The sequence below is a fragment of the Stegastes partitus genome, unplaced genomic scaffold, assembly GCF_000690725.1.
Source record: "Stegastes partitus isolate 25-593 unplaced genomic scaffold, Stegastes_partitus-1.0.2 Scaffold528, whole genome shotgun sequence".
Taxonomy (NCBI): domain Eukaryota; kingdom Metazoa; phylum Chordata; class Actinopteri; family Pomacentridae; genus Stegastes; species Stegastes partitus.
In genome coordinates this window covers 104,881-132,876 of record NW_007578259.1, presented here as the reverse complement: position 1 = coordinate 132,876, position 27,996 = coordinate 104,881, and the positions used below count along the sequence as shown (strand labels likewise).

The 27,996-nt window shown below is 44.5% G+C and overlaps 3 protein-coding genes across 3 annotated transcripts in view; 2 read left to right on the top strand and 1 right to left on the bottom strand.

Moving 5' to 3' along the window:
- Positions 1–4: 4 nt before the first annotated feature.
- narfl (nuclear prelamin A recognition factor-like) lies at positions 5–18,442 on the bottom strand. The gene is made up of 12 exons (XM_008287905.1): positions 18,429–18,442; positions 3,515–3,585; positions 2,834–2,929; positions 2,606–2,749; positions 2,386–2,515; positions 2,167–2,301; positions 1,664–1,782; positions 1,439–1,568; positions 1,285–1,357; positions 1,038–1,175; positions 778–935; positions 5–693 (listed from the first exon to the last, which is right to left on the bottom strand). Exons 2-12 carry the CDS (start codon positions 3,578–3,580, stop codon positions 452–454), a joined length of 1,431 nt encoding a protein of 476 aa, XP_008286127.1. The 5' UTR covers positions 3,581–3,585; positions 18,429–18,442; the 3' UTR covers positions 5–451.
- Positions 4,968–12,883, top strand: e4f1 (E4F transcription factor 1). Its single transcript, XM_008287904.1, has 14 exons — positions 4,968–5,109; positions 5,370–5,485; positions 5,575–5,659; positions 6,353–6,534; positions 6,624–6,744; positions 6,836–6,988; positions 7,171–7,358; positions 7,583–7,816; positions 7,945–8,056; positions 8,502–8,719; positions 8,815–9,013; positions 9,098–9,261; positions 11,562–11,624; positions 11,780–12,883. Exons 1-14 carry the CDS (start codon positions 5,013–5,015, stop codon positions 12,152–12,154), a joined length of 2,307 nt encoding a protein of 768 aa, XP_008286126.1. The 5' UTR covers positions 4,968–5,012; the 3' UTR covers positions 12,155–12,883.
- grid2ipa (glutamate receptor, ionotropic, delta 2 (Grid2) interacting protein, a) overlaps positions 13,921–27,996 on the top strand; it is a 27,625-nt gene continuing 13,549 nt past the window's right edge. Inside the window, exons 1-7 of the mRNA XM_008287906.1 lie at positions 13,921–14,002; positions 15,490–15,743; positions 16,067–16,399; positions 16,485–16,639; positions 26,277–26,552; positions 27,628–27,713; positions 27,818–27,887. Of these exons, the coding sequence (XP_008286128.1) occupies positions 13,921–14,002; positions 15,490–15,743; positions 16,067–16,399; positions 16,485–16,639; positions 26,277–26,552; positions 27,628–27,713; positions 27,818–27,887 (1,256 nt within the window). The remainder of the gene's footprint in view (positions 14,003–15,489; positions 15,744–16,066; positions 16,400–16,484; positions 16,640–26,276; positions 26,553–27,627; positions 27,714–27,817; positions 27,888–27,996) is intronic.

Below are 27,996 nucleotides of genomic sequence, written 5' to 3'. Positions count from 1 at the left end.
AAAGTTACCATTAAATAATGTTTATTTTTCAAAATATATGCACAAATAATCATTAAATTCAACAAGGAATGATTACATATTACTTCTGCTCATATTTTTCAGTGAGTAACAGGTGCCACACATAAATGAATTAATTACTGTGTGTTTGAAATGACAAACAGCAGCCAAAGAGCAAATGATCGCCTCATACACATCATTTGGCTTTGCTCAGTCTTGTTTCTGTCACCTGGTTTGTCACCACATCCAGGCAAGCAGCTTTTAGACGAGGAACAAAGTGGTTTAAAGTCATATTGGCAGATATTAGGCCTCATATTCGACTTTCCCCAGATAACTGTCGTCTCTGAAGGGACACAAAAATGGTCACGTGTGTTTGGACGGCTCAGTAGTCAGCGTCTGCTTGAAGAAAAGTGTGCAAAATAGAATTCTTCAGTTAGCCGAAGAGAAACCTTGATCACCACTTCATGGTGAGCCCGTTGGTCATCTTTTCCACGGTGTGGTATTGTGTGTGCAGCAGCTCTTTGGCTCTTTCCTCCCCGACACTGTGGAGCCACGACTGGTACAACTCGGCCACATGAGTGTCATCTTGGGGCAGCTGGGAGTGCTCTGCCCTGTAGAGCTCCTCCACCTTCTGGAGAAGCTCCTTTGGGTTCTGACCAGCTGAGGGCTTCACCTGCCCGCCACCATTCAGACAGCCTGAGTGTTAACAGGAGATAGAAGGAAAGGTTTGGAGTGTGGGTCTTTGATTTTCACATGGAGGAATGATTTTGACATCTTTACCTGATGGACAGGCCATAACTTCCACGAAGTGGTAAGGCGACTTTCCCCTCTTCAGTTTCTGCACCAGGTTCTGAATGTTGCGGAAGCCGTATGTTGAAGCAAAGCACAGTACGACAGCTCCATCTTTCTCGAGACTCACCTCCTGGAAGTCTTTGTTCCTGTGGCAAAGGATGTAAAGTAGGAAAAGATAACTGCACAACTGCAAATAATATTTTTTTCTAAAAAAACTCTGGCCTTTAAATCAGTTCAGACCTCCTCACCTGAGCGTCTTGTAGGTGAGCTCCTTCACCTCCTCACCAAACAGCTGCTTGGCTGCGTAAGTAAAGACGTGATGGAGGTAACCCCCAGAGCCACTCCCAGAATGCCTCAGGAACTCCTCCCCACACACACTGCTGAATCTAAGTGAGGAATAATATATAGCGTGTCAGTTACCTATTCTACTAAAACTTTCTAATTATTTTAGGTGAAGAATTGACCCAACAAAAAAGCTAATGGTACAGAACGTACAATGTGTCTGGAGCTGCAGGCTCAAAGTCATTGAGAGACACCTTTTCCTCCTCTAGCATTCTCTGAACCTCTCCTGTAACAGACAAGAAGGATCATAAGAGAGGATACTGCTTCTACATATGTGCAAACGGCATCATAAAGGTAGTTCGTGTACCAGAAGTGATGACACAATCCACTTCTCGGGTCTCTGCTTTGTCCAAGTAGAAGTCAGACCGCGAGGCCTCGAGTTTCTTGTCGAAGCAAGGCATGACGGCCACGTGGTAGATCTGTTGTGGACTCAGCCCCTAAAAATACACAGAACACTCAAATCAACAGTAACTCACTTTTTTTTTTGATAACCCCACATCCAGTTGGCCGTCAACACGATTACAAACTGTACCTGCTGTTGGGCAAAGTAGTCTTTAACCAGAGAACCCATCATCTGCTGGGGGGAGCGAGTGCTGCTAATATATGGAAGAATGTACTCCCCGTGTGTCTTCTCTGCATAACAGATCCAACCTGAACAAAACAGACACACGGTGGTTAATCTGGGTCTCACTGACGCTCTCTGAACAAGCTCAAGAAACCTTTCATTAAATATTTCAATTCACCATCAACATGAAGAAGATTTCTTCTTTAACACAACTACATTAAAATGTAGGTAATGTTGACAACAGGATGAAATGTCACAGAGGAGGACTGAAATGTCCAAACAAAAACTTATTCACTAAGTGGTCAAAGAATGTCTCTTTCTTACATTGTACACGTTTGTAAGGATGAAACATGTTTGCCTAAATTAAACAGTGAAGTGCTGGACAGGAAATGAGGGAAGACAAATGAGGACATTGAGGACACTCACTCACATGATATATTTCACTTAGTGCTCATTTTTTGGTAGAATACCTGGACAGGCAGATGTTAGCATTGGCAGGGACTTGCTGTCCTGCTCCTTCCTCTGGAAACGCTCCACGAACTCTCTCTGACTCTCCAGCAGACTGAAGGTCCGACTGAAGCCGGTGTCAAACACGTGATGAACCCCTGCAACACCAATAACAGGAATAATCCTCCGACTATGTGCCTAAATCAACCTGTGTTACTGTTTTATGGCACACGTGCACTTACCGAGGCCTTTGAAGAAAGAAGTGAGCCTCCTGCCTGCCTCTGTGCTGCTGAGCTCATACTGAGCTGCGAGCGAGGCTCTGGACTGGGGCGACACTGACACCACCACAACCTTCTGCTCTGCCTCATTGGCCTGTGAGATGTGAATACGACGACGCATGTTACAAACGCTGCAAAACCCAGTTATAACCAGCAGTACTTTAGCTTTCGGACACACGTCTACCTTGTTGTTACGCAGCACTTTGAAGAGCTCCTCGTGGCTCTGCTGCGTGATCAGGACGCTCTCAGCTGACGTGATGCAGCCGCTGCAGGCCAAACAGTCATTTAGTGTGATCTTTGCTTTCTCCAGCTTCTGCTTCCCACCATCCTACAAATACAGATAATTCCAGGTAATTGGCAGTGCAGTACTTCAACTTTAATAATTCACATACAGGATGGGACTAGTACTGACCTGGCTGACTTGGACGTAACTGCCATCGTCTTCTATCTGTATTTTGGCCACAGATTTACCTTGTTTCTTCTCTACTTTGACAGGTTTGACACATTCCTACAAAAGAGAGAGACTACATATGTAACCAGACTATAAAACACTAGTGATCCCTTTCAAACTAACTTTGTGAAAAAGGTAAAGGAAATTTAAAACATCCAAAAGCACCTGAGAAACGTGACAAGGGGCAACAGAGGAGAGAATGAGTAAGGAAGAAAAAGTGAATCAGTAAAATACAAAGAAAGAATTAAAAAATACAAAAGTGGGCAACACAAGCTGTTTGACCAAAAACTGCTGTTTCATCGTGATTACATCATGTCTATTATTAGCAGCAGGCTAACGGCGCAGCACGCGCTCCATGTCTCAAAGTGAACATATTTACCACCTTGACACCACCAGTTAGTTATTAAACATTGCAGTGTGAATATTTTTTTTCTCCGCAAGGATTCAGTGTTTAGGTTAGTTCTTGTTTTTTTACTCTCTCAGTGAGAACAGCAGCGACAAGAGCGGTTAAACACATGCTAGCGGCTATTCAACGTTTTCCATTAATAAGCTGCTTTTATATATAAAACGAACTATTGGCGTTAACGATGATTATCCGTAAATGTGTTGTTATCCCCCGTTGCAACAGTTTTATTAACCGACCTGAGAGGGGGTGATGAAGTCGTCGAGATCTGTCAACTGCAGCACACCGCTGAAGTGCGACGCCATGTTTGCTGCCGTAAAGTGTTTGTTGTTTACACTGGTGTCGTGAATAGTTTGACTCAGCTCCAACAGGAACAAAACTCACACTCACCTAAAATAAATGAAAAGGAACCCGGCAAGTGTAAATATAACTTCATCTCTGAAAAATAAATACACCAAACATATCCACAGACTTATGCAGCTTTACTTCTCTGCACTGCAAATTGCTGCCAGAAAGAAATGCAGAGTATGAAGTTAATTTCACATGTTTATCAGTGCAAGTGATCACGCAGGACAACTTACATTACATTTTTGAACTGTTGAATATGCAAAGTTGCTGTTTCAACTAGTCTGCAGTTCACTAAACATATAAATAGTTAAACATCTAAGTGGTGTATAGATAATGGATGGATGGATGGATGGACATTTAATGGTTATTTGAGGACAAAATTGCACTGAAGGCCCCAAATCCTCGATAAAGCTATGTCTGACATTTCTTGTGAAACCTTTGTCCTGCTTTGTGATGCCACTTTATCAACTTTAAATGCCTCTATGTCGAAAATTACTGTACTAAGGTGCATACGAAGCAGGGACGAGGAGTGGTTCCCTCAGTAGATAAATCTGTTTACAAGTGATTTCCACAAAAGTAGATACCAGAATCCCTTTTAGTGCCAGGTAAGTTATCAAATATATGACATTTGACTTACTGTTTTGGTGCATGACAGTAAACACTGACAAAAAATTACAAGAAGGAAAAATAGAGTAAAGAAAAGCAAGCGCAGCAAAGCTATGAGAGATATTTACAATGTTGTCTAAGTAAGCTGGTAGTGAGGAAGCCTCATTTACAGGAATAGTAAACTAATGGGCCACAATCACAGCTTAAAGTCAGAATGTAAGGACTGTCAAATAAAACTTTGTCAGAGCAGAAGAAATGGGGTAACTTTAAGAGCATACACATTTGTTTATATGTGAGGGCTGTAAAACGTTCCTTCACATGCACTGACTGTCATGATCCTGAATAGTGTTGATCACCTAATCTGTCCCACTTCCACGAGAACAATCCAGTTATGCTTAAAACAAAAACTGAGTGAAATCTAACATCGTGAGTTCTTTGGAACATGTGTAATAATTAAGAAAAGCATTTCTTTATACTGTAGTGCCCATCTTATTTACAGTGTGATTATTACTGTCCAATAGCAGGAATTCATTCGTAACAATAATCTGATGTATCAGTAACTGGGAGCAATCCATGTTTTATAACAGTTTTAAAATGATGATATATTTTTGGGATGTTATGACAGATTTATGTCCACAATGACATCAACATATTTTTCCGTGTGTTCTCCTGAGCAGAGACACACGCACGCGCCCTTTTGTTGTTATGACTACGGGGTCGTAAATCCGCCATGTTTTCCCTCCCGGTTGCAGCGTTGCGACAGAGACGGAGAATTCAAACGACATGAATGTAGAAAATAATCATACGGCAGAAACAGAGAGGGAGCAAACGACGAACGGCAACGAGACTATCACCATTCAGACTACTCTGGGAGACGAAGGTCAGTCCTGTTAGCGGCCAAATCTAACCAGAAATGTTTGTCGGTTTCTGCGTTTGGGCCTAAGCTAACTTCCTCCATCGTGAAATGTTGCTAGCAGCTAGCTGCCGTTAGCAACACCAGCTAGTTTGCGTCTTCGCTGCAGCTTTACTGTCGGATTAGAAGTCCGGCGGTGTTTTGAAAAGTTTAGCCCGGCCGGGTGGTGGCTGACGGCAGTAAATAAGCTAGCTAACGCCTACATTGTTTGTCTTTGTGCTTTTTAGATGAAGATGTGCACAAGTGTGGACGATGTCAGTCCGAGTTTTCCACCCTGGAAGCTTTCATTCAGCACAAGCTGCACCGCAACTGCAAACGTGTGGAGGCGAGCAGCCAGGAAGAGGTAGGAACCGGGATGTGTAGGTTTACACCCAGCAGCAGGTCTGGACAGCAGGTTTACACGGTGGGAATAAATCTTGACATTATGTCCAGGTTACTGCGGCCAATGGAAATTCTTCTACAGACGTGAGAACAGCTGAAGATGCGTCTTCGGACGAGCCAGTGAAGACCAGTCATGGTGAGGCAGCTGCATTAATGTGCCTGTAATGTTCTGGATGACATGCTTCTACTGCACCTACTGCACCTGGTGTAACTTGTAAAGTCAAACTGAACTTCATTGTCAATTTATCTACATGTGCAATTCATGAAATGTTGAAATGTCATTTGTCAGATTCCCACAGTGTAGAAAAGGAAAAAAAAATACACACATAAGAAGGAAATAAAAGGATACCAAAGAAGATGCCCATCATGCCAACTTTTAGTTTAATCATTCTAGTAATCAGTCCAAAACCTAAGATATGCAGTTTAATATTACACAGATAAGTCATTTTTAATAGACATCCTTTTCTATAGACATAAAGGCATTTAAAGTTGATAAAGTGGCATCACAAAGCAGGACAAAGGCTGCAAAACAAAAAAAAAGAAAGGCAGACATAGCTTTATATAGAATTTGGGGCCTTCAGTGCAGTTTTGTTCTCAAATAAACATTAGACAATTTATTTATTTAGTGAGCTGAAGACTAGTTCAAAGAAAAGCTTAACAACACTACACTTGAGAAGCTGAGATGAGCAAATGTTCAGTGTTTTGCTTGAAAACTGTCACTAGTAAGTCAGTATTTCCACCTTTGTAAACATCACTCCAATCTGTGAATTAGATTTCAGATCTGTACCTGGATTTAGTCATTTCATTGTGTATGTTTTTTTTGACACAGATGAAAGCACCGGTCCGTTGGGTCGAGGTCGCCGGAAGAAAATCGCTTCACATAAAGCCACTGACCAGTCAGACGGGACTGAAGGATCCATGTCTGACAATGCTGACAGTGACAAGCCTGTTTACAAAGTCAACCAAGAGGGACGCTACATTTGCCAGCTTTGTGAAAAGACATTTAAAACCGTGAGTCATGCACTTAATTTGTTGTTTAATTGGAAAATGTAAGCAAGATAGGTCCTCCAGTAATTTTAAATTTTTTTTCCGCTCAGCAGACCAACATCTTGAGAACTCACATGAAAACTCACAGTGACCAGAAGAACTTCTCGTGTGACCTGTGTGGGACCTCCTTTCGTACTAAAGGTTCCCTCATTCGTCACAACCGTCGTCACACCGGTACGGAGAATGATCTGAAGCCACGGAGCTCTGTTGATCTGCATCCCTTTGATGCCCTCTCATTATAAATTCAAATGTTTTTCTCTTGCAGATGAGCGACCGTACCGGTGTACTCTGTGTGGCCAGTCCTTTAGAGAGTCTGGTGCTCTCACCAGACATCTTAAAGCTCTCACACCCTGCACGGAAAAGATCCGCTTTGTTCAGTACAAAGAAATCCTGGTCAGCAAGGATGGAGTGCAGAAAGGTCAGATTTATATTGGAAAAAATGTGCAGTAGCTGTTCGTGTGTGTCTGTGATTAAGAAGGCAACTTAAAAAATTAACAGTCTGTCAGCAAATGAACTGTAGCTATTGAAAGAATCCGTCCACCTGCTTTATACTCACTAATTAAGCCTTATGTTCGTTTAATTTTCAATCTTCACATTCAGGTGTCGAAGATGATCAAGCTGCGGTGGCTGGTCAGCAGGAGGTGGTGGTTGTGGAGCAGCAGTCAGAGGAGCAGGAGATGGTGGAGGCTCAGACTGCTGTGGTCAGCGTGGTGGAGGCTGGTTCCCAGGAGGTCCTCCATCAGGTCCACTTCACAATGGAGGTGGATGGAACAACACAGGAGCAGCAGGTTAGGAGCATGTTTTAAGTCCTGTGTGGACTGTTACCATCAAAACACTCACATAGTACGTGTATTATTATTATTATTGTTATTATTATTATTATTATTTATTGTTTTGTTTAGTTTTTTGCAAAAAAAATGTGGAACAAGTTGAATGACGGAGATTTTGGTAGAAGATAGTTTTACCTGTAATACTCACCCAACATGCTCTGTTGACCTCCACCTCTGGCCAGGTGGTGGTGGAACAGTCTCAGGCAGAAGCTCTGGCTGCTGCTGCAGCTGCAGGTGACAATCTGATCTGCCAGGCCATCATCAACTCGGGCATCACACTAGGGACAGAAGAAACAGTGGTCGAGGAGACTTCACAGACAGCTGAGGAGATCAACAAAGTGGTTTCTGAGCGTCCGGATGCTGAGGAGAGTGTCATTGAGATCCAGGTTAAAGAGGAGTTTGTAGAAATGGAAGAGGTATGTTAAAGTTTGTGTGAGTGGAGTGAATTGTAATCCACTGCTGCGTCCTTTATTCAGCTGTGGGTTTTCAAGTAACCTTTAACTTTCCTTCCTTCCTTCCTTCCTTCCTTCCTTCCTTCTGTTAGGAAACAGGTGATAGCGATGATCGGACATCATCAAAACTGCACACGTGTCCACACTGTAACCGCTCCTTCAAAGGCTTGAATTATTTCCGTTTTCATGTCAAAGGCCATTTAGGTAAGTCCACATTCAGTCCTGATGATAGCGTCACCGTACACCTCCGCCTGTAAAGTCAAGGGCTTATAAGACAGACTTCATAACTTGCTGTGTGATTAGGTAGTCCACTAACTCTGGTTTGTGAGTTAATTACTTGTCTTTACAAAAAAAAAAAACTTACAAAAGAGGAACAAAACTTACAATAGTATGATTAAACTCAAAAAAGGTTACAAACACCATCTAATATAAAAGAAAGCTGTTGGCAATGACACACACACACACACACACACACACACGTGTTTAACTAGTGAAAAACTCTTGGTGCAGTCTGAATATGCTGCTGTACAACAACATAAGAAATGTGTTGATCTCAGTCAATTTAGGATTTCAGGAACTGTGTAGATGTTTTGTTAGGCCACAGGTTATTATTTCATTTTCCCCGTTTGTGCTTTTCCTCTTCCTGCAGGTTATAAGCCCTTTAAATGCACATTATGTCAAAAAGAGTTTCTAACTGGCTACCTGCTGAAGAAACACATGGAGGTCCACGTCAGCGAGAGGCGCTACAAGTGTGGCGAGTGTGGAAAGCTGTACAAAACCATCGGACACGTCCGCGAACACATGAGGGCCCACTCAGATGAAAGACCCTACCACTGCAGCAGGTGCAACAAAGGATACAAGACCAAGGTGTGTTATTTACCACCAATAATTGACATTGTTAGTCTTTGTGTTGGACCAGTTTTTCCAGAGATATAAGAAGCTTTTCTCTTTGTCTCGCTCAGAACGCCTTGCAAGTGCACCAGCGGACTCATGGTGACGAGAAACCCTACGTGTGTCAGTTTTGCTTGAGAGGCTTCAGAGAAAAAGGCTCCCTGGTGAGACATATCCGTCACCACACTGGAGAGAAGCCTTTCAAGTGCCCCAAGTGCGGTCGGGGATTTGCTGAGCACGGGACCCTCAACCGGCATATGCGTGCTAAAGGTCGGGGTGAAAAAAATTTAGTGAAAGCAAGTGTATGTAGCAGTGATTTCAACAGGCCTGATAACACAAACCGATTTCCACCAGGAGGCTGCCACAAGGACGATTCCAGCGAGCAGCAGGATGCCGTGTCGGAGGAGCAGGCGTCTGTGGACAGCCTCGCTACAGCCGCCATCATTTCAGAGGATCCTCACGCTGTCTTGGTGGAGTTTTCCTCAGTGGTGGCGGACACACAGGAGTACATCATTAAGGTGAGCATCACAGGGGTTCATAGGAACGGTGACCTTTACTTTACATCACAGTTATTTTAAAGTCAAAATAACGCTGACAAAGCCGCTGCTGTTTCTGGGTTCAAACTCTGCTCCTGTCTACAGCCAATCAGTGAACTCGCAGCAGGTTTTCTACTTCAGCAGTCAATAGCAGGGTGCAGGTTTCATCAGTGACTGAAGTTTCACTCTTCACAAAATGATTACATCGGTGGGGAATTGATTGGCTTGATTATCACAAACACACACTTTGCTTGTCCAAGTGCAGAGCGGAGGCTGCTAGAGTTCAGAACCTTTTAACAGAGGAGCATCTGTTGTTGACGTTTCCTTTGTTCACAGATACTAAGTGTAGCTGCAGCAGTGGGCATTCTGACTCAAACAGCGTTTTTGTGTTAAACATTAGTTACTTTAAGAGTCACAAACATTTTTTTATACATTTTCCTTGTTTTTGTGTGTGTTTATGTCCAGTCTGTTATATGTATTTAAATAGAGAAGTACCGTTATATATTGTATAATAACAACAAAACTGATGTTGATTGGGACTGATGGACACCAATAAGAACTATTATAGAGGAATTCATTTGCACGCTCCAGACATGGTTTTGTAGGTAAAGGGAGCAAAGAGATCAGTAACTAAACGTGCAGAAAATAGGGGTTTTGGGACACTATTTTGTGAAAGCTACCTGTACTTATTGTTGCTAATTTATGATATAAGTTCACTCCAGTGAGGTGTGGTGAGGTTCGTGGCTGGTGAGGCGCTGACTTCATCAGAATCTGATTTACAAATTGTATGCTCTCTACACAGCAGCATGTTTGCCATTTGATTGGCAGCAGTTTACGGGTTATGTTTCATATCTGCATTCTTTACAAACTGTAGCCCACAAAACACATGTTTCTTCTTCTTCTTTTTTTAAGTTATTGCGGTCTGACCTTTACCTTTAAATGAAGTCCATGCTGCGCACCTTCTGGACTAAACATCCGTTACTTTTTTGTAAAAGTCTCCTGATCTTCCTTCGCTGTACTTGACCTGCTAACTGTATACCGTACCCAGTCTAGCTCGCTGTCACTGACTCTGCGGAGTCATAAGAAGCATGTCTGGGATCAGAGCGCCCCCTGCCATGAGGCCAGAGAACTGCCTGCCTCACCTGGAGCCTCTTCTCAGCCGTTTATGATCGCTCAGCACACGGAACACATTACACACATACAGCTGGTAACAAAAACACTGAACATTATTATATATATCAGCTGAACTATGGAGCATCAGTTCACATATTAAATGTGTTTGAACCGTTTTATTGACGACATGCAGACAGCAGCACGCTGTCACTGCAGGCATCCAGTGTAGGTAGTGAGGGATTGCGCAATCCAAGTGAGGCTCAGCTCGCCGCTGCCTCACCGACTTCTCTTCCAAGCATTTGAATGGGAAGCTGCAAAAATTCAGGGATATTGAATTTTAAAATCACCAAAATTTAATAGGCTAAATGAAAAAAATAAATACTTTATCGTACAAATCAGTGGATAAATATAACCATTTAAATGATTTTATCATCATATATTGTTTTCTTTCCGTGATGTCAGGTGAGACTCTGCCTCACCTGCCTCCCCTGACCGCACGTTACTGGTTCACTCATACCAGAGAAATTCAGTTGAAAAACTTATATTTTAATCAATGATGTGTTCAAACATTTGTTTGCCTGTGAGTTCCTGATGGGGACGGAAAAGCATACAAATATCGGCACTACCTCCAAACCCTCTGGATTCATGTAAACAGGTGAATCTAGAAGCTGCCTCGGTGCTTCTGAGCAACACCTGCAATCATATCTTGGTCTTGTTAATGTCTGTGAGCCCACAGAATGAAAACCGCTGACCAGGAGTAGTGTTTATGAAAGAATGCCTCAAAGTTGTCTTTTATAAAACAGAAAACATTAAAGACAAATCACCCAAAAGAAGTCTTGACTGTGTGTAGATGTGAGCCATGGCTTCAGGAAACAATGGGCAGAAGATTATTGATCCTACACCAGGACTCATGGAGTCCAAAGACACGACTAGAACTGATGCGTGTGGTATCTTCTGGTCACTTCTTCTGACTGCTGTATGTAGCTGATGTGCAATATGTGTTTTAGCAATTAAAATTTTGACTTCCAGCGGCTTCCTGATGACGTAGAACTGTCGTTTTTATACTGACAAAAAATAGTTTGGTTTGGATAATCTAGTCCTTCCCACGGGTTTTACACAAAATTCACAACAAAGGTATTCATTTGCTTTTCTTCCCTCATATCCTCCAGACTCAAACAGAGGAGGAAATGCAGGAAGGAGAAGTTACACTCATTCAAGACAGCCAGAATGAGGTCAGTACACATGTATATTATCTGTGTAGTAGTTGCAGAATGTAAGAAAATCACCAAACAGTTTCTAATTGTTGGGCTTCATCATTTGATATAATTACCACTTGTGAGTCATTTTATTTGCCGTAACGTATGTATATGAAACGTCTTCCTCCCAGATGGGAAACCACATCATGAAAGTTGTGCAGCGAATTGTCAGCCAGTCGCACGGCGCCGGCGGTTCGGGCAGCCACCAGATCATTGTGCGAAACGTGGCGGTGGACGAGGACGGACCGTCCATCTCCGACTGCGGCGACACCATCACCATTGCCACGCCCGAGAGCCTGACGGAGCAGGTGGCCATGACGCTGGCCTCCGCCATCAGCGACGGCACGCTGCTGGCCACGGCGGGTACCGTGGAGACAGAGGAGGGAACGGTTACCATGGTTACAACGGAGGAAGCAGTAGAGGAGGGAATACAGATGGTGCAGCAGCAAGAGGAATATGTCATCACCTCCCCTGAGGAGGTGGAGATTCAGACTGTCATCGTATGATCAAACAGGATTCTAGCGACGGACTGGAACGGCTTTGGCTTCGACTGTAACCGTGCAGCCGATTACTGTAGAACTGTTTGTGTGAGTGAGTCGGTTGCAAAACTAAGGCCAAAGTGTTGATAGAATTTAAAGTTCTGAAATACAACTACTTACAAAGAAAACTGTGTGTGTGAGATATAAAGTGTGCATGAGGACCGTTTCCTTCATGTGATAGAGTTTTGTTGATGGATTTACTAAAATGGATCTCTGCTTTGAATATTCTAGCTAATTTGTGAACTTTTAGATGCCTCCTGCCTAAAGTAATGACTAGATGCTTTTTGTAAGTTTTTAATTTTGTAGGTCTAAACCGATGCCTTTTTTCTTTCTTCTCATGGTACAAACTGAACAAGTCTTTGCCTCCATTTGTTGTAGCCTCGTGTCTCTTCTTTACTGCAGTCAAAAAGTGAACTTCCATCTTCGTTCCACTTCCCAGTTCGTTGCAGTTCTCCCTTCTCCTCCCAGGTCGGCTACGGACAAGTTTTTGAACTGTTCATGTCAAGCTTGAGATGTGATGCTCTCTAAAGGCTGATCCAGACTGTGCGCTCGCCCGTGTGAGGCCTCCATGATGCAGTGTTGCAGTTCAAGCTCCTATAAGGCATCTTTAAGCATGACGGATGCACCAGTGGACAGACAGAACAATGTTTGACGCATTACACAGAGTTTGCATCAAATAAATGCTATTTTCTTACACAGTCTACTTCTGTTCTTTCAGTCATACACCAGTAACTCGCTGGGGCCTGTTGACATCTGCTCGTTTCGTTGCCTGAAGTTTTCCAAACATCAGTGGAAAAACACTAAAAGCCTTCTGTTGAGTTTGTGTATTATTGCAATGTGCATAATTTCATTTTTTCGTTTTAGAAGTTTGTGGCTGTAGAGTGTCATCCGCCATCTCAAGGGAGTCCCACCTGCTTTGAAAGTGCTCACACCTGCCAGGTAAAGCACAGCATCCACTGCTACAGCCCCTCTGAGACACATGAAAGCTCCATTGTACTTGTACTAGTTGAGACAGAGAAGTCCAGCCTGTTAACCTTGGTGCTGTTTGTTGTCCTGTGCTAAATCCACCGTAGCTGGATCGCACCATTTGGTGCTCGTAACCTTGAGCATGTCTACAGGCTACTTCTCTGTACGTGGTGCTCCAGTACTGAGGTTAGCACAGGCGCTATAATCAGAGAAGTGTCCCTGGCTGGTACATCACACAGTTTCTGGGTCATTTCTCAGCCCTCTGAGAGGGCCTCATCCACATGAGCAACAGAGGGAGACAGAGAGAGAGGGTGGGAGTGAGAGAGAGGGAAAGGTATTTATAGAAAAATGGGGCTTCGCAGTACCTTTTCTTGCAAAGAACCATTTCAGGACCAAGTGAGTGTGTCCCAGTTTCCTCCTCATCGCTCAGCCATAGGGTTTGAACCGAGGCTGAAGCTGGACTGCCTCACCCAGGATGGAGAGCCTGCCTTGCAGATGCTCTCCCATCTCCTCCGGCCTCCCTCTGCCCAGCTCCAGACTGCTGGTTCTCTGATTGAGAACAAGGGGAGGCGTTGGCCTACATAACCTGCAGATGTGACCTTTTAGGTGTGTTTGACTCGCGTAGCTCGGTAGAAGCTTTTGGAGGCGGTGAGCTCTGGTGAGGAGCAGCACGAGGGTGTCCTGAGGCACTCTGTGGCTGCAGCGACCCCCGGGCCGGGGGTGAAGATAGGCTGGCTGGAACGTGCCCTGCCGCAAGCCGGGCAAGGATGAGGCGTTTCCTGAGCAGAAAGGGCCGCTTCTCCCTTCGCCAGAGCAAGTCTGGGACCCGGAGTGCCTCCAAAGATTTCTGTAAGTCTATTTTTCTGAATAATGATGATTTTTACATGATGTTCCTGAAGCGCTTCACCTGCTGGAGGTAAGATGAGGATCTGAGACGTGTATGTGGGTCGCAGGCTGGAGGGAGCAGGACAGAAGGAAGTCTTGACAGTGCTGCTTATGTTCTGGTAGGGAGAGAAGAGGATCCACAGCTCCAGTCTATTTTAGATCAGTAGTCGACTAGGTTTTGATGTTTCCTTGCAGCAGTAGGACCACCAAGCTCTGTGGCTCTTTGAGTCTTCAAATCTGATGTATGATTTATTCACTCAGCCACATCTCACCCTGAATCTTTAGCCCTGTGCTCCAGGAAGATCTGCTTTGTCGTGCGTTCTTGTGTTGAACCAGATCTGACATTTCCACGTTTCTTTACAAAGTCTAGTACAGACTTTAATTTTCTCGCTTCTCCTGCAATTTTTAGTTTTCTTATATTTCGTCTCTAATTTAGTCTTCGTCTGTCTCACTTTCACTGTGTTTCCGTCGTTCTCTGCCTCTGATCAGCTATAAAAGGGAAAGCAGCGGTTTGGTCCTGGATGTTTGATGGATGACTGCGTGTTTGTGGATCTGCAGTTTTATAATGATTCTTATACAAGCGAGCTCTTTCATATTGAGAAGTTTTTCTTTCTGGTTGTGTACCTTGGGGTTCAGTCGTCGAGTGGCTGCGCTGTCTTGACTTGAGACAAACAGATTTCTTTTACGTAACTCATATTTCAGGCTGTCATCCACAGACCTGCAACAGAGTAGACCGACTGAATTATAGTCTGACATGAGTAGAAGGAACCCTTTAATACAAATGGGAAAAATGCAAAGGAGCAGCATGCGGGGAAGGACATTGGGCAATAAATTAAACAGAAATGAGGGCAAGCAGGTGTTTAAGACGGAGGTTTTCATTGTATTCGTGCACTGACGGATGCCTATAACGTCCTACATATGTCTTTGATGCATCCAGATGGCTGTAGATGAGTGAGATGAAGTCAAGTGAATCTTTTGGGACCTTTTCTGCAGCAGCAGAATGAGGCCAGTGACCAGGGGGAGGCCACTGGCTCCACATTTGGGCAAGACACCAACAGTCACAAATAACCACCTTCAGTCTATTTATTTATTTATTTTTACTGTAAATTCATTTAACTTCAAGACTGAAGCCTGCTCATGTAAAAGAGTTTTTGGTGTGTGTGTGGCTGTAGATTTCATGGCTTCAGTAATGAGACCAGTGTACCTGCTGCTACAGCTGAGCTGCCCTATTTAAACCAATGTACCATTTGACCTCCATTTTACAGCTCACAGCGTCTATAACAGTAGCTTGCACTAGATTAGTAATGTTCCTTCATGCTAATATGACATAGATACTCTCCAGGCAGTAAAGCATCTATCTACTGTGTTAACAGTCTGGACTAGTAGAGCTGCTAATGCTAATTATCTGTTCTTTTGAACCTCTCTGAGTTTTATCTCTGTTTGTGGTGCAGACCTCGGCCTCCCAGCCACCAACCAGAACTGGCCAGAGGCTTTCGGCTTCCGACTGGGGGGCACTGGGCCCAGCTACATCCTGTCAGTGGTGGAGGGCAGCAGTGCCTTCCTGGCCGGCCTGCAGCCCGGTGACCAGGTGGTGGACATCGAGGGCCAGGATGTGACCAACCTCAGCACACCGGCACTGATCGCCCTTGCTCAGACTCTCAAGACGGTCCCACCCAGCATCGGAGTGGTGTCACGGATCGAACAGGTTGCCAAAAAAAATGCCAAAACACAGTTCTACAGTATTCTGGTAGTTTAGTTGGACTTGCTTGTGTTTCTTGAAGACGTTTCACCTCTCATCCAAGATGTATCTGTATAAGGTATAAGTATCTGGAACTTCCAACCAGTCAGTCAGAGCTGATGGAGCCTCTTGGATGAAGGTGGAACGTCTTCAAGGAACTCAAGCAAGTCCAGTTGCTACGATTAAACTACGAGAACAACCATGACCTGGAGGACTGAGGATCTTCACAGACATGTTCTACAGTAGCGGAAACAATCTCTGAGGCAGCCAACACTCTTTTTCCTCCTCAGATTGACATCACCCCCGGCCCAGATGGCCGTTTTGGCTTCACCATCGTGGGAGATAGCCCTCTGATGGTTGAGGACTGCATGCCCAGCGGCCCGGCCGGACGCAACGGCCTCAAGGCCGGGGACTACGTCATGGAGGTCAACGGCATCCCGGTGAAGCATCATGAAACTGCAGCAGCCATGATCAAAGCGGCTCAGGGTCGACCGCTGCGTCTGGGCGTGCTCAGTATGGCCCGGCGGCCCAAGCGGCTGAGCAGCAGCATGAGGGTTCTGTCGCAGAGCGGGGACAGCGTCCGGGAGAGTCGCGCCCACAAGGCCATGGAGTTCAACAAAAAGGTGGGTGTGGAGATGTGTCTTCTATCAGTTTTATCAGTGTCATTTTGTGTATTTATTAATGTGCATGCATTTATCCATCCATCAGGTGGAGGAGGTTCTAGGAGAGGAGCCAGATGTGAAGGAGCAGCTGTTTGAGGTGCTGAAGCAGTACGCTGCTGAGAGGGATGTGGAGAGTCTGGCCGAGGCCCTGCCCGACATATTGATCACAGAGGAGCATCAGCAGCTGATTGACAGCGTCAGGTAGCCAATCATTTGCTCAGATAAGCAGCTGGAGACGTACACAGGTAAAAATGTTTGTGTGGAGAATCTGAAACTGTTCATACACCATTTCCTCCGACACTAAAACCGTTTTCTCTGCTGCACTAATCCGTGTGTAACAAACCTCTGCTGCAGTGGTGACTTTACATCTCGTTTTAATGATGCAATCAGGACAGTGCATTAATATTTTAGCCAGTGCAGTTCTGTTTTCATTCTGAAATCTAACAGGGTATGCAGAGTTCAGAGTTGCACTATATCCCTCGATGCATTGTTAGGAAGTCTGAGGCTCATTATGAGGGAAACTACTGTCTAATAACCGAACAGCTGAAGCTCCTCTTAGGTTTGTCAGTTTAGTTTAGAGTGTACGTTTGGGGATTTTTGCCACACTTCACTGGAAAACATGAACAAAACATAGTGAGAACAGTTTATTAACAGACAGTGACACATTACAAATAATCCGCACTGTGTGTCTGAACAAATAAGCAACCTTTTTTTTTCTTCTGAAATGCATAAAAACATCCAAAAACTGTCGAAATCAGTCTCCATCCAATGGCATTTGATCACATACCCATTCTCTCATGTTATTAGTGTTTTTTGCTTAGAGAGAGAATCAATATTTAAAAAGGCCCCCTGAAGTCAATGCTTTTGAGATTTCTTGTAAAAGTGCACTTGGGGTGTTGTAATCCATCGTGTGCAGGGTTTCCTGTACAGTGCAGCCTGACACAACAATGGAGCACAGTGAGGGAGCAGAAACACCCTAATTGCCCCGTGAAATCAATATTTCAGAACCCCGCCCCGTCGGTGTTTTGCTGAGAAATGTGTGAGGAGCACATGTGAATAAGTTTGATCTGACTGCTCTCCTCGGGGGCTTGAATGTCAGTCCTGTGGCTACGGTTAGAAATCCACCGCCGAATATTGCATTTCTTCCTCCTCAGCATTGATCGGAAAATCAAAACCCCAAACACAATACGGCTGCACACACTTGCAATTTTTTTCCTCCCCTCTCTCTATCGTTTCCGCTCTCACTTTGGCTTTCTCTCAGTTGGTCTCTTTCTTTCCAATTTCCCTGTCAGCTGTGATGCACTCTTTGATACACGCACCAATTTCTTTTTGTGCATCACATCACTGGATGCTCTTTATTCCCTCCTCTGCGTACAGCTCTTAGCTGCTTCAGCCAGTTTGCTGCTGGTTGTTGAGATATGCACACAGACAAACATGCAGATGCTTAATCTCCACGCACACAGCACTGTTTCTAGCCACACCGTCCTCGCTTTGAAGTTCCATGCTGCAAGAAATTATGAACTGCTGCCTCAGGTGAGTACTGAAAGATCATTTGGCTTTGCTCGTTTTCAGATTTTGTGACAGTTGCAGCATGACATCAAGTTTTGTGTCCTTTGGTGTGTGTCTCATGTGGCCGTTTATGATTGGTCATTAAGGGAGCTGCTGCTGGAGCATCCTGTATGAGCAGACTAGACTTCAGTCAATTAGTGTTGAGTCTTCCTGTAGCTCGTTGTTTGGTGAGTAATCTGTTCCCCCTCCAGCTAAAAAACAAAGCTGTTGTCCAGCCTTCTCGTTTTCCTCCAAACACAGCTGTCTGTCTCACAGCACGGGTCCATCCTTAGAAAGCTGCCTGTGAAAATGCTTTGTAATGTTTGTTTTGCACAGGAGTCCCATTAATTATGCATCAGCTGTACCCACCGAGGACCGGGAACGAGCTGTTTTGTTCACCTTCTCTCAATAAGAGTCGGAATCAGTCTTTAAAATAATCCACTGTGCCTTCAGAGAGCTGGAGCTACCCACAATTCCATTGTTTGCGTTTAGTTCAGCTGCGCTTTGACCTTGACAGGATTTGATATGCAAAGTTTTTCCTCATCTCTGCCTGTTATGGTGTTTCAGTCATTATTAGCGCTGTAATTCTGTGCTCCTTGTTGCTAGGACGGCTGTGCTGATTTTTCAGATTGCTGTTGAGTCTCTAGAAGGGGATGAATATCTCCTTTATATTCTATGTTTCTGATGTGTTCAGCAGAAGTTTGGGACTGACTTTCTGTGGGAGTTGTGCTTCGAGGTTTTCTACGAGACGTGCCTCAGGGTGGTGTTGGTGTTTTAGGACGATGGGATGTCTGAGTAATCTAGAGAAATGTGTAACATGGAGGTGCTCTGGGTAGCAGGCTTGTTTCCAGGCTGGTTTTTCTGTTATTGGAAATGTTGTCTGGTCAGTTACATCGATCAAGGCTGAAATATTCCAATGAGAAATGAATGAATCACCAGGAAGTTTTGTACATTTTTGTCACAGAAGAAAGCCCTCTGATTCCAGTTGTTTCCTAACTTTTCATCTGGCACCACCAGCAGATTAAACTTTTTTTTGTTTTTTTTTACTTTTTCCTGAGAAATATCTAAAAAACTATGTGATGAATTTGCACAAACTGGCCAGATAGTCAGTCCTCATGACTCTGGTGATCCCTGAACATTTCCTCTCGTGCCACCAGGAGATTTGCATTTACAAACTGGTGTTAATTAGCACGCGGTAGCATGCTAAAATGCTAAGCTAAGATGGGGCTCATGGTGAACATTAATGCTACTGTAACCCTATGCTGAAAATTTCAAGTTTTGAATCGTGCAATTGACCAACTCTGCTCGTTTCTTTCAGTAAATGATCCATTTTAATTCCAGCGTTGGCCTCCCTGCATGCAAAAGTTCCATGAAACAATCCCTCCGCCACTATTTTGAATGAACACTGTCTATGCATGCTGTCTTTAGCCCCGCCCAGGTTGACTGTGATTGGTTCAAAGAGCTTTTCCCCCCTACAGAAGAAGGAGGTGCAGCTGTGGAGATAAGTCTCATGATGCAAGACTGGCACTCCACAGTGGAGACCCAGGACGCTCGTATAATATTTAACGTGTCCCAGTACGTACGATGTCAGATGCAGCCTGCCATCAATACCAGGATGTCCTTCCTCATCTGATTTTACAGTTGGCCACTGTGACCCACAGTCCTCTGCACAGCGACGTCACATGGTGGTGTTAGTACTCACAGGTTTGGGGAGCAGAGAGCGCTCCATAGATGATGGCTGCACAGTACTGAAGAAGTAGCAGCATGTCCCAGTTGAACGCATACTACACGCCATGTGTGTACTTTGTAAGGGCGGCTGTAGTACACGCTTAAAGTCAAACGTATGGGATTTGGAACGCCTCCTGAAAGGCGTGTGGGCAGCAGCAGCAGCAACTCATCTGGACTGACACCAGATGTGGTGTAGACACAGTGAAACCAACAATCCGTGATTTTTGGTTTTTTTTTATCTGAAGCTTGAAACACACATTTTAGGGGCATGAAAGGCTGAACTTTTTAAAAACGTGACCATTAAAACCTCCTAAACGTCAGAATGTGAGCGTCGTGGTGGTGATTGTGGTGCTCGCGGTGCCTCACCGAGCCGTTGAAGTTAGGAGCGAGTCTGAATATGTGGCCATTGATTTCCTGTTTTGTCTGATTGAACTTGCTGGGTGCCCTATTGCTCTTAATTAAAGTGATGTAAACAGTGGTTTGCTCAGCCTCCCGGTACGAACGAACACCATCGACTGAGTAAATTAATAAACCGCACCGCAACGTTTCATATGAGGGATTATCGGCGTGCTTCATCATGAGCTGGGAAACAGAGATGGGAGTCAGCGTGCCTCCTTTTGAAGCCGAATCTCTCTTTTCTAAAATATTTACTCGCTGCCTCCTCCTCCTCCTGTTGTGTCAGGCTGTACGCCTCAATCACTGTCAGTCCCTGTGACAGTCCTCCATCAAACACTCCTATTTGCATTCAGACACAAATCTGCAAACTCTCCACCCACCCCACCTCAGTCTGCTAATTAGCAGCCATGTATCAGACGATGTGAAATGTGCTTAACGGTGGATGATTTGTGCCTTGACCAGCCCGGTGCTCGGTCTGCCTCTGTCCCCCCGCCGGTTTGCCACACCCTCCCAAAGCATGTGTTCTATTTTTAAGCAGCCTACTTCTTTTAATAAATTCTCTCTTAGGTTTCTGGCGCACTTGCCGGTGTCAATTCGTAACCGTCTGTGAAGCCCAGGGGTCAGCGATCGCTCCAACGCTTGAAAGTAGAGACTGTGTGCTGGAGCGTCATTAGAGACTATCTTGGGACAGCCATTAGCTCTTTTGTTCGTGTCGCTCTGTCGTTTTGTGATAACTCAGTGAAATTACAGTGAACTTTGGGCCTTTGATGGTACTGCATCTGCATTTAGACTTCAAAGATGTGAGTGAATGAGTCTGATGTATTCTTAACTCAGAATGCAGTGCAGCGTCTCTCTGACTGTTTTATGAATCAGTTGATTTGGGCCCAAAGTGTTTTTCCACATTTGGATCGTTTTCAGCTCTGGTGTAATGAGAAGTGAGCACATGTCACACCGACGAGCTGTGAAGCTGCCGTACGTTCATTAATGCTCTTTCCCGTTTCGTGCAGTCATGGTGCTGACCTGACTGTGGAAATCCACTGGGGCTCTCCTCACTTCTCTCCTCTCTCCCTCCTCACCTACTCCTCTGTTCATCTCATTCTTTCCTTCCTCCTCCACTGAGGGAAGAGAAGATTTGTCACTCATTATCTCTTACGGCTGAATGATGGACAACTCAGGGATGAGGATTATCCTTTAACCGTGACCGAGGAGGCTTCCCTGCGCCCACCCTGACCCCGGCGTCCATGCTGCCTGAGGAAGGGGATGAAACGATGGGAACGCGTGACGAGTGCCGCCGCAGACGTGAAGCTGGAGAACAGCTGATGATGCTGCCTGAGGATGTTTTGGAGGTGTGGAGGGATGTAAACCACAGCCACTCCTATAGTTTGCTCCCTCCCTCTCTCTCGTTCTCTCTCTTTCTTCATCTGGCTGCTTTCCGAGCCTGCAGCGAGCGCCTTTGAGATCCAGGACACCTTCCTATTTCTCATCTTTCTCTTCCTTCTCCTCTGTCCGGGAGAGTTGTTTGTTCAAACTAGATGGGGACCCACCGAGATAGAGGGGAGGCATTTGCATTGCTTAACTGAGCTCAGGCACTTCCTCAAAGCCCCGAAGAGCCATGGGAAGGGATAGGAGCCTTTCCAGACACTTTCGGTATGGCACTTTTCCTTTGATCCCGGCCGCGTTCGCTGTGCTTTGTTTTATTTGTGCTGAGGTTGTGTTTGAAGTTGCTGAAGCGCTGTTGTGTGACTGCTTTTTGTGTGTTTGTTATCAAGGTTTGTATTGATGATAATTTTACACTTGTGCGGTAGCGTGTGAAGATATGCTGCTCCTACATCCGACTCCCAAAACATCACGAGAAGCCCACCAGACTCTGACAGCCTCACATCTCCAAACAGGACTTGTTTAGCTTTTTGTGGCGTTTTTAATTCCACGCTGTAATTCCACTCCACTGTGTCTCAAGCTGTGCTTTGCATTTGCTAATTCATACTTGGCCCAGCTGTGAAACTGGCTGATCAGAAGTGGGTCTGATAATAATGGTTCTTGCAATGAGCTTCCCAGCTGATTGCAGTTGTCATTCATCCCTCTGTGCATTGTGTCCTTGATCCACTCCTCCTTCACACCTAATTATAGGCTCCTCTCGCCCTCTTTATAATTGAGGGCATCCCAAGGCCTACATCCAACTTCATGGGAGGAAAGCTGTGAAGTTTCTACTCACTTGTTTTGGTCAGTTTACAAGACTTTACAAGTGAGGATTTCTCGGATTGAGCTCAGAACATGACGGGAGATTCACAGGGAGCTGGAGACGTGGTAGAGGCCATTAATCAATAATTTACAGAATGAAACGGAGCCAGAGTCTGTCATAAATACACAATAAATGGCCTTATTCTGTTTCGTTTTCCCCATCCACCGTTTGTCCAAGGAGCCGTGGTGATGTATGAGTGTTTTTGGGGAAAGTTGTGTGGCCTACATAGCCTGTAAGCAGAGAATACACAGCTCCATTCCCAATAGTTACGTGACCCTGGCCTAGAAAGAGCTCCACTTCTCCACTCTCTCTCTTTTCTTGTCTCACGGCTCTGTCTGATTTTACCTCCAGTCTCCATATCTGCCGTCAGCTCCTCTGTCTTTCACTTCCCTCTGACTCTCCGTCACTCATTCTGATTTTCTTGAGGCTACGCTCGCTGATTCTAACTAGAGCATCAGAGCTGGTCCTGGAGATACAGAGCACAGCAGCCTGGTGTCACAGGCGAGCACACCTCAGGCCTCCGGGGATGTGTTCACTTTCTTCTGCATGAGCACACTGTGCACTTAATCACTGTCACCTACATACACCACCTCCCCTGGTTTTTAATTTGCATGCATATCTCTACTTTAAGCACATGAAATGACACCTAATGGAAAAGATTCCGACAGTTTCTGCAGCTTCAGCAAAGGCGAGACCCCCAACGTCGTCTTTAACTTTCTGACAGTGAATCAAGATTAACCTTCTTTTATTTTTTGCACCAAACACCTTATGCATCTGATTTGTTGCTAAGCCACAGTTTAAAAAAACCAAAACACAAAATATACTTTGCTCATGTTTATTGTATGTATTTGGAGGATCAAGAGAGGTGTAGTATATGAAACAATAGTGGACCCATGATTGAGCCCTGGGGTACACCACATGCTTTCTTGCGTTTGAGTTTTTGAGGTGTGCTGTTTATGACAATTGTAAACAAACTTCTGAGGAAAAAGAAAGACAAGAATGCATAAATAATTGATGCATCGAATGAAGACTGTTCCTGTCGACAGAGTTTATCATTAATCAAATCAAGTTTATTTCTATAAATGACTGGAGTTGACCAAAATGCAACAACAAATGTATTTGCAAAAAAGCAAGACAGAAAAACAGAATCAATTTGTAAAATAAGATCAATATAAAATACTAATAAGTCTAGAATACCAGCCTATAAAAACCAGAGAAACTGAAAGTCGCTGTAATTCTTGAGATTTTTCCTCAAATCTGTCAATAGAGGATTTGGTTGACAAATTAAGGCTGTTCTGAAACTTTCTATTACCTGCCAGCCTCAGATGTGGATGAGCAAAAGCTATTTTTTTTCTGTCTATAGAGTCGGCAGAGAAGTTGTGAAATGTACCCAAATGACACAAATGACTTTGTAAAGAAACAGGAACCTTGAAATCAACTCTGTATTAAACAGGTAATAAATGCAGTGAATAGCTTTTTGTATTAAGCTGAGATTAGAAATGTCTCTTCAAGTTACCGGCGTTATAAGCATCCAGATGCTTGTAATCTAGTGCTGCAAAATAGTTTTTGTTATTAATAATTATTACAAAACACAAGCATTGCAGAGGATAATATCTGCCTCGTGACATTTATGCTCGACTGTGTAATCGACTGTAAGAACTGAACTGGTGAGAAATCTAAACCAGTTTGTCTTTTAGAGTCATTGCTTAGTTGTGATGTTAAATTACAACTGGTGCAATAACCAGAACATGTTGCTTCAGGGTCTGATTTGTCCCAAGAACTGGGCCAGTTTTTGAAATTTTCACCCCCGAGTTCAGTCATTAACACCTGAAAAACTCTAACGCGGAAATGAACAATCTGTGACTTCATGGATGAGAGTCTCTTTGGAGCGTTTTGAAAACAAAAGGTCTCTTTGTGCTCGTCACCCTGAAAAATCCCGGCTTCGACTGACACTTGCTTGATCAAAGCCGTACGCAAGAGCAAAGAGCCGCAGCCGCGTGACACTGATGCGATTGAACTTGTTCTAAAAATTCTCGGCTGCAACTTTGCCAAATTTAATGCAACAGAAATAAAGCACATCCAAATGCTTCATTCATTTTAGCCGCAGCAGCCCTATAGGCTGCCTCTCCATGTGCGAATGTGCTGCGCTCAGCAATCATCTAAAAATGGCACGGCTTGCATTTTTTTTAACAGATCCCAGTACAAGAACCTTTGGGGTTTAAGGGGTTAAATGTGACCAACTTTAGAGAAGAGGTGACTGTATTGAATTTAAGTTGAATGTGCAGCCTTAGCTTCTATAATTATAAAAGTTAGAAGTGTTTTTATTACACTTATGTAGAGATTGCCTCTGCCACAGTTCTTTTTTATTGGATCAACGTGAGGTGGGTTAGTTATAGTTCCAGAGATGTTTTTAGTGTATATCTGAATAAACCCGTCAACTTTAGTGACTCAGAGTTTTGTCTCTGGAGGGGAAATATATCTGTTTGCTTCCTTCAACTTCGGATTGCAAGATATTGGTACGGAGGCGACTTATTTCATGTGTCATTCTTAATTCTTGCTGTAGGTTTCCACACAGCTCCCCCGTTCTCGCCTCCTAACGATGTTCCCAGATGTACCTGTAAAGTCGCTGTGACAGCTTTGAAAACCAAAGTGCACCGCCGAGCCTCGTTCTCGACGGCGGCGTTTAAACGGGGAGCTGGGCTGTGCGTACGGAGGCGCACTGGAGCCGGTGCACTCTGGAAAAACCAAAGCACTCTGTTCTCCTGTGCACAGTGGGAACACCCAGGAGATTCACGGTGAAGACAGAGAGAGTTGTGTTGAGGATCGAGGCAGCATCATTTTGTAGGCGGGATGGGGAGGAAGATATGCAGAGCAGGAAAGGAACAAATGAGGTGTGTGTGAGAGAGAGAGAGAGAGAGAGAGATGGAGAAGCGTCCTATATTTAAAGAAAAAACACGCCCTAAAACACTTTTCAAAACCGTTATTGGCAATGCTTCTTCCATTTCTGGGTCATTTCTGTTGTTGTGTGTTTTTCTTGTTCCGGCAGATAATTGGCCAAATATGAAGCACAAGCAGCAAGCAGCACCACAACAAGGGAGTTTAAAGGAAGCCGGCATTTCAAGCGTCTGTAACATCAGTGCTAGATGTCAGGTTTGAGTGTTGGTCCCGAGGAAACAGACAGAAAAAAGGGCTTGTGCTGATGCTGAACAATCCTACAGGGAAAAATCTGTCAGAGAAAACTAATTTTTACACATCAGAGGTTGTGCACTTGAAATATTATCATTGTTTGATGAGTCTGATGCAGCAACAAGAAGTTAGAGCCGATGCTCACATACAAGGCACCCTTAATGCCACAAACTGAAATCTGAAGGTGGGTTTTTCCTTTAAGAAAAAAAAAACATTGAGTTGATAATGGGAGGGGAAAATAACACTAGTAGGGGGAGTGGAGTGCTTCTTTCTCCCAGAGGTTTTCTGCCACTGAGCTTCCTCCTTTTCATATAATAGCTGCTAGCTGTCACTGATAGTCAGCAGTCTTACCTGCAGCTGCTAATGTGACAGGATCACACAACAAAGCTCGCCTCTTTTCTCTCTCATTCTCTCGCACACATGCAAACTCTCTCACAAACACGATCCCTTCTACCTGCCTCGACCCTCCCAGGGGACGACGTGGACTCAACTATTTTTGAACCAATTAAATGGATCCTGCAGCTGGAACAACACATTATCCTCCTGTTTTTTGGCTGCTTTTGGGTGGCGGATGCTCTGAGAGATTGGGATAAAGACTCTTGGATGTTAAAGGATTTGTGCTGAAATGCTGCTTTGATGTAGTGCATGTGAGAGCCTTTCCACTGACCTGGAAGCTGCTCCCCATCTGCCTTTCTGTAGAACTTTGTCTGAGGTTGTGTCTGATTCCACAATGTTTGTCAGGATCTTCATTCCCAAGAAGCATCGGGAGCGCTTTGACGAGGTGGTGTCCCAGAGCCTGATGAGCCGGCTCAAGGGGCGGAGCTTCAGCGACCCCAGCCGCAACCACCTCCGCCGCAGCCGAAGTGAGGACCACCCCGAGCGCCTCCTGGTCTCCACGCGAGCCAGCTCAGTGCCACGCACCCACGCGGAGGAAGGCGTGGTCCCCCCAGCCCGAGGCATGCGCAAGACCACCTCCCTCATAGCTGGCCACTCCAGCGGCTCCACCACCAACTGCAGGTCTGTGTGAAAGAACAAGGAGCTGAGGTTTTTAGGTTGGTCCGAGCCCAGGTTTGATAAGATGAGCCTTTATTAAATGGGGACATTGACAGTGTTACAGCAGCAAAGGGGATTGTGCAAAAATAAAGAATACTAGTTCTAGAAATAACAGCACAGATCCTTTAATGAGTAGAAATACTGAGAGAAGTAATAATTCATAAGTAGAAAAATAAGGATACAGCACATGTTCTAGTAGAAAAATAGATATTGCACAGAGTTTTTTAAAAGCACAAAATCAATATTGTACCCAACAGATGTGACAGTTTTATCTCATCCTTTCTCAGTAGGAAGCCACAGCTGTTGTTTCCCATCAGCTACACACTACGTGTCATTTCTAGTTGTCAACGACACCGTTTTCCTTAAATAACGTGTGCTCTTCAGAAGCCCTCTGCACAGCATCCGTTGTGACAGGACTTTCTGTGTGAGCGTGAAATCTATGTGAACTGCGACATGTAGGATTTAGGTGTGAAACAGACCCTTCAGTGGTGAAACCGGTGGGAGCATAAACCTGTTTAGACAGTCATGCCTGCTCTGCTGCTCCCTTCATCGGCTGTGACGCTGTCTCTCATCCTGAATGGACGTCAGCTGCTTGTCTGCTTGGATGTTAAAACCCTGAACAAATCCATTGTTAGAAGATATCCAGAAACAGATAAACAACGTGACTGCAAACATCCTGCCGCAATCTCCTTAAGTTATATACCCCAAAAAACGGCTAATCTCTTGTGCGGCGATGGCTCATGAAGATGTTAAACAGCTCCCTGGGGAAACACTGTCCATATTTAAGTAGGCTTGTTCATGCAGGATGTGAATTTAAAGTATTCTGCTGAATATGGAAATCTGTTGGAGGGCCACATTTAGACTCTGGTTCTGTCAGAACGGGCAGAAGAACCTGTCACTTAAATCGCAGTATTTAGATCAGTTTAAAGATCGCTGTGCAATAAGCCACTAATTAAACATGAATCACATATTAACCACATTGATTCAGAGGACCATTTCTCCCATCAGTTATTAACTAAAGCTCGTTTTGTCTCTTCAGGACAGTGAGAGTGTGCAAAGGCAACATGAGCTTTGGCTTCACGCTCAGAGGTCACGCTCCGGTGTGGATCGACTCGGTGATCCCCGGTAAGTTAAGGATTAGTCATTACACTGCTGTGGTGTCTGTAGGACTTTGTAGACCCGTGCTTTAATCAGAAAGCTCTCTCTGTGATTCGGTTTCTGTTGTGCAGGAAGTCCTGCAGACAAAGCAGGTCTGAAACCAGGAGACCGCATTCTGTTCCTGAACGGACTGGACATGAGGTAAAGCTCTCACCCACATTAACTGTACACAGTCTGTGCATGTCTGTGCCTAAGTTCTGCATAAAGCTGTGCTGCTTCAAAAGCAATTTGCTAGAAAGGAAACAGAAAC